At 42.4% G+C, this 6,409-nt stretch overlaps 1 protein-coding gene across 9 annotated transcripts in view; it reads right to left on the bottom strand.

Moving 5' to 3' along the window:
- Positions 1-2,902: 2,902 nt before the first annotated feature.
- The window catches only part of lmo7a (LIM domain 7a), a 50,294-nt gene continuing 46,787 nt past the window's right edge, over positions 2,903-6,409 (bottom strand). For 5 of the 9 annotated variants that reach the window (XM_014337735.2, XM_005935125.3, XM_005935126.3 and 2 more), the window contains 6 exons: positions 6,098-6,256; positions 5,491-5,674; positions 4,988-5,323; positions 4,208-4,316; positions 3,698-3,800; positions 2,903-3,608 (listed from right to left, as the gene is read on the bottom strand). In XM_014337735.2, the coding sequence (XP_014193221.1) occupies positions 3,586-3,608; positions 3,698-3,800; positions 4,208-4,316; positions 4,988-5,323; positions 5,491-5,674; positions 6,098-6,256 (914 nt within the window). In that variant the 3' untranslated portion in view covers positions 2,903-3,585. The remainder of the gene's footprint in view (positions 3,609-3,697; positions 3,801-4,207; positions 4,317-4,987; positions 5,324-5,490; positions 5,675-6,097; positions 6,257-6,409) is intronic. The other 4 variants (XM_005935131.3, XM_005935132.3, XM_005935127.3 and 1 more) reach the window with 3 other exon arrangements.

Here is a 6,409-nt window from a genome sequence, read left to right as displayed (position 1 = left end):
TCTCAGAGTGCTGATGTTTAGCAATGTCCACTTCTTTAGTGAACCTGTACTTGGCCTCTCTGTAGCTCTCTTATAGTAGGAGTTTTGATAGTTTGCTGGTCTGAAGCATTCAGGTGTGCATCAGCATTGATCTTACAGAAGAAACTGTTGTGTGCATCAATATGGGAAGGTTTAAAAGGCCATTTCTAAACAAATATGATGTTCATCTTTCTGCAGTGTGGAAGACTTTTTACAATTGGAAAATATTTAAAATAGCTGCCGATCTTCCCAGGAGTGGATGTCCCAGCAAATTCACCCCATTGTGAGACCATGCAATGCTCAAAGAAACTGCAAAAAACCCAAGAGATGCATTTCAGACTGTTACAATTCATGATAGTGCAATTAGATTAAAGCTGAACAAATATGGCTGGTTTGGAAGGACTACCAGGAGAAAGCTTCTTCTTTCCAAAAAGAACATGGCAACACGGGTTAGGCTTGGTAAAATTGTGTCTGAACAAAACAACCAGACCTCTGTCTTTGGATGAATGACAGACAAGAAGTGAAGATGTTTGATCATAATGTGCAGAGCTACTTCAGGACAGTGATCTCCAGCGCAGCAGCAAATCTACAGCTGAATGTCTGAAAAAGATAAGAATCCAGATGTTTCAATGGGTCACTGCCAATGCTCAATGAACAACTGCTCCTGAACCTCCATGAACTGATGCAATGTTTTAAAGAAGACTGGGACAAAATTCCTCCACAACACGAGAGAGACGGAGTCATACAGTAAACAATCAAATTATTGCTGCTAAAGGCAAGCTACTGAATCACAGGGTGCACTTAGTATTTCCACACGCTGCTTCTGCAGTTAGGTTTCATTTGTGTTAAATAAATAATTTCATCATGTATGTGTAATTGTTCATCTAACGTTGTAGTTAAGTGATGTTAGGACATGATAAAAACCAGATGATTTATAAAACCTCAGGACTGAAAAAAGAATGCATTTCTTTTTTTTGTATGACTGTATATGGATGAAACCTATACACGTCTCAACGGCTGCTGTGGTCTTTACAGATACTTACTATGAATGAGAGTTACATGCACCACATTCAGTTTAATCTAGTAACATTTTCTAATCATTTCCACCACCACAGACATGTGCCGCAATTAAACCAATCCAGCACAGTCATCATTTATGTAGCCCGCAGAGCTGTAATCATAACGTAATCACAGCCTGCATAAACGCTGTTGACTTTTTACTGATTTACTAAATTGCTACACCTTTTCTGCTTAAAGATTCTCCACTGCCTCTTAAAAAGCCGTGCTATTATGAATGAGGAGCAGCCTCACGGGTCCATACTGATGTGCTGGGAACTTATAGATTTACCTGAAGTGCATTTTCTTTAATCCCTGTGGTTAATTGAAAGCGTGACAGCACTTTGCTCTTTACACATGGTGCCTGCAAGCCATGGTCTGGTGAGACAGTGTCTGCAATTACGTGACTAATTATAGCATCAGTTCAAGCTGCAGGTGAATTAGTGCTTGATGGCTTCTCTAAAATGTGCGAAAAGCATTTTGCTTTAAAATGGCAAATTGCAACAGGTGCTGCTCGCCAAAGCTGTCTTTACACAGCGTCAACCTACTTATCAAAACATTGGGGGTCATTTATTTAGAAATGAAGCTCCAAAATTTAAAGCACATTGCAAATAGAGTTCTGCTTTTAAATGATTGTGGCAGCATCACTTCCTCTCTGATTCTGGATATCATACTCAGCAGTGCAAGCAACAGCAGCTGCAGATGAAAGAGAATTTAGTCCTTCTTGGAGGAAACTCTTATAGCACAGTGCCCCCTTCAGGTACTGAAGGGGGAAAATTGCACCCAATCAGAAAGAATGACTAAATCTCTCCCGTTGTGACACCAAGGCTGGAAAAGAAAACAAAAGAGAAAAAAAACAAAAAAATATTCATCACATGTTCTTCCCTAGAAATCCTGAAAAATGTGAAAAATCCTGAAAAAAGCCATTCCTGTAGTTAGGAATAGCTTTTTAAAGGAAGGTAGAAGAGGCCTTTCCGTCTCTTTACAGACCTCATTTTTTCTGAGCAGTCAAGCGTTCCTTTTATTTGTGAGCCTCAGTGCGTGCACACAAACACACGCACACACACAGTTATATGATTCTCCATGTCAAAACCTTCCCAAACCACAGGTTGTGGCTGTTGCTTTGGAGGAAAAAGACGGGGATACATATTATTCAGGGTTTCAGATTTCTCAGGCACTCGGCGCCATTCAGGCTGTGTTTGTTTTCTAAGCATTAGGATTAAAATCTCTCTCCCAAAAGAGCGCCAAGAAAAATCTAAAAAGGGAATCTAAGAATTTGAGATGTGCGCCTCCGGGGGCTGTTTGTGCTTCACCTCAAGAAGACAGAGCCAATTTATGCTCAGTCCAGCTTATTTCCATACAGTATATTGCTTGAATTGGGCTTATTTCCATTTGGTCGCGGGCGGGGTGTAGGGTGGGTGAGGACAATTTCTTCCCCTGCAGATTAAATACATTTGGAAGCTCCTTCTTGTATGAATATTCCTTGTATATTTATGCAGTAGAGATAAAATGACAGAATACATTGAGAAAATAGACAATCAAAGTATAATCAAATGTAATGCATGCACTGAATAAAATATGCATGACAAATTGGCTTTCGAGAACACAGAGCAGGCAGGTCCTCTGAACCTTAGCACAAAAGCTCATTGAAATTCCTTTCATTATGACCGTGGAGCTACAGCGAAACAGAAAATGAGAGGGGCAGACAGAGAAAGATGAGTATAATGATTTCTGATTATAGAGGCAGAAGAGTCCTTGCATCCCACTGTACCCAGGAATATCATTACACAGTATTATGCAATTTAACAGATGGAGAACAAAAAAAAAAAAAAAGAACGACGTAACACGTGGGGAGCATTTAGTTATTTTTATTTACATTGTTATGTTTGCCTAATCAGTGTGACGTATATTCTTTACATAGAAACCTGCTTATGTGTGCAATACTCCATCACTGAAAACTTGAGACAAATGCAAATGACATTTTGCAGTATTTTAGTAATCTTAATTACAAATAAAAAGGCACATAGACATGATACCAATACCTTGGCTGACACAGATTTTTATAACACAATAGTTGGTGGGAAAAGAAGCGTGAAAATGAGGAGGATGATCCTGCAGGATTTTCTCTCAGTATCTAAGCAAAGTTTAGAAACAAAAAGGACTTTCATCTGGAATCTGGTAGACAGTTAATAGCTCGACTAGTTTTGCGGCTAAAACGTTTAAAAACTCCGGCGCATGCAGAACCCTTACACTCTGTACAATTGTGCTGCTTAATAGGATATAAACACAAAAGCTGATAACTACTTTGCAAGCGTCCCTCCCTTAATCACACACTGTAAAAACAAATATGATTCTCATCAAGGTATCGCCTGGGGTTTTAACAGAATCATAAACAGCGATACGTCCCAACCAAGTGTCCCGGTTAATTGCAATGGCTTCAATGTTCACTTTAAAATTCAAGGGTTGTTGTCGGAAGTAGTCTCTTCATCAATCTGCTGGAGTACAGTCACGTCACATAGATGTTGGTTGACCAGCTAAAAGAAGAGGAAAAAAAAGCGACCGATTATGGGAGGCAGGCGAGAACAACACCACCCACTGATGATCAGCTCGAGAAAGTACTCACTTTTGACTCGCATGTAGCAGGAGTTACAGTAGAGCTGCTTGTTTCGTATTCTGACTTCAGCCCCGGCTTCTGATCCTCCAAGGTCAGACTTACAGTCGATGCACTGAGGAAGTTTGGGAAGGAGAAGAATTGAGGAATGAATCAGTAAACGTGACCAAAGGAGGAGTGATGAGGACAGACAAATCTAGACCGTGATTCTGTGTATTAAAGGAGAAGGATGAGAATCAAGAGTTGAAGGATGACACAGTGGATTAAATTTCAGATAAAGGTCACCGCAGCTCCCAGAAGAAACAACAACAACTAGATTAGACTGCTGATAAAAAAAAAAGCAAAGGGAATAGTTGATCTTGCAGGATTTAGTTTCTTTTTCTCAATAAAGGGATCAGGGGATTGACATTCACCAGGATTCACCAGGTTAGTAAAACAAACTAAAGAGCCTGAGGCGATCAAGTTAGTTTTTGAGGATCGGCGGCCGATGTGCTCCGCGGCTGACCGGAGTCCAGCTCTCACCTTAAAGCAACCCAAATGATAACAGAGCCCAAGGGACTCGATGATCATGGCTGCTCCCTTTCCCAGTGGGGTTTCACAGAACGTACAGATTTTCTTTCCACTCACTGACCTGAATTACAGAACGCACAGCTGTCATTTCAGAGCCAAGCACACATACATCACACATGTATGAATGCACACATATATGCACATACACACATACAAAACACACGCCAACACTGGTTCAAACCAGGGTTAGACAGACGGACACTTTGGCAAGCTGGCAAATGTTAACCTGTTGAAACAGCACTGCTGAAATGACAAAGGCTCATTAAAACAGTGTCATTTAGTGTCACACGCAAAATACTGTTTATGGCAACAAAAATGACACGAGGGAAACACTTGTGAATTTTCATAAAGGTTGGGAAACTCAGGTGTTAGGAAGTGAACAAGCTTCTTTAAGATAACCTTCAGGCAACCTTTGGACTTTCTTTGTCTCCCAGGTGTTTGGACATGATCACTGACAAACTTTCGTGTAATCCACAAAAACATGGCTAAACTTAAACTAGCATCTGCTGTATTCCACACATAAGTTAAAGTGAATTATGCTACTGTGTGATCTATAAAAAAGCACATCAAAAGAAACATTACATCATAAAAGGAGTGACATAAAGGAAAAAGAGAAATACCCTTTGCCACCACTTTTGCACGGCTGAGTAGCAACGCCTTAAATACCGCAACCCAGATGTACCAGTGAGTTGTTAGAGGCGGCCTTAAGCAAAGCTTCATTTCTGGTTTTACCTGCTGTGCTGCTGAGGAGCATCTGCCTCAGCCGTGGGTTCTGGAGAGTTGATGGGTGAAGGAGAAGAGGGTGAAGGTGAAGGGGAAGGCGACTGCCTGGACCAAGGGACCAAATGGGATCCTGCCCCACTTCGGAGTGAGCCCATGGAATAGGAAGAAGGCAGAGTGGAAGCGGAACCATACCGCTGAGCCCGCGGCCCCCCACCATAAAAGGATGTGCTGCCAGAAAGGGCAGAGTGAGGCCGAAAGTAGTTTTGGGCAAAAGAACCGCTTCGGGGTTTCGATGACGAACGCCAGGAGTTGTATGAGGTGTCCAAGTTGTCAAGAGAATCGCCTCTGCAAAGCCAACCCAAGCCACACCCCATGTTAGCCAGTTAGAAAAAGCAGTCGAACCTTCTGACTGACAACTTAACTTTTACACCCAACTAAAAAAAACAGGACATTAGTAACAGAAAAGAGCCAACCGCCACCATCGCACCAAAGTTAATGAGGTATTACTGTACCTGCGCATAGGTGGCAGGTCCCTCTCCTTGTTGGTGGAAGTGTCGGGAGAACGCTGGCGGATCCAGCTGTTGTCCGTCAGCAAAGACGTCTTCTTTTTCATCTCATTGAGGATCTGCTGCCGCTCCAGCTCAGCCTGAGATGCAGGCTGCTGGTCCTTCTTCTCAGCGGCTCCGCTTGAGGTCACTGCCAGGTGGGAGGACAGACAGATGAAACATTATGGATGGAAAAAAAAAAAAATCATAACTGGTGATCGGCGGAGGAACAAAATTAATAGTCGTGGGGCAGACAGAATTAGATGAGGATGATATAAGTATCTGTTTTCCACAGTCTGGCTTGATGAGACAAGATATGACTAAATTATGGATGAAAAAGTCATTGATCTGAAAGAAAACATGCTGTAATCAATAAGTTAAATTGCTTTTGCTGCATGTCATTTTCTGGCCACGTGGCTGATTGGTTCGTCACTTGTCTGGTCAGCTGCAAATCAAACATCTGTAGGTTTAGAGTTAGAGTTAACGAAAGGTCTCGATTGACTGATCGGCTGATCGTAACGGGAGTTTCACATTAAAATGACGAGAAACGGCGCTTTAGGGGGCTAAAATCCACCTCTCTCCGGCTCTCTGTATCTCATGGCATGGAGGATGTTCCTGCGCTCCAGCTCCAGCTCAGATGCAGCCTTCTGACTTTGGTAAACTCTGTCATGTGCCTTCTTCAGCTGCTCTTCCAGCAGCCGCTGAGCCATGCCCCCCGGGGGTACATGCACACCTACAGCAGGGTACAACCCACACAGGTATACATCTGTGCAACAAAATGTGTACGTGGAGTCATTTAAAACACCCTCTCCCACCTCCACAACCACCACAATACACACACACACACACACACACACACACACACACACACACACACACACACACA

The sequence above is a fragment of the Haplochromis burtoni genome, unplaced genomic scaffold (genome assembly GCF_018398535.1).
Source record: "Haplochromis burtoni strain Fernald_Lab_line unplaced genomic scaffold, NCSU_Asbu1 Contig_75, whole genome shotgun sequence".
Classification (NCBI taxonomy): domain Eukaryota; kingdom Metazoa; phylum Chordata; class Actinopteri; order Cichliformes; family Cichlidae; genus Haplochromis; species Haplochromis burtoni.
This window is presented reverse-complemented; position numbering and strand designations above follow the sequence as displayed.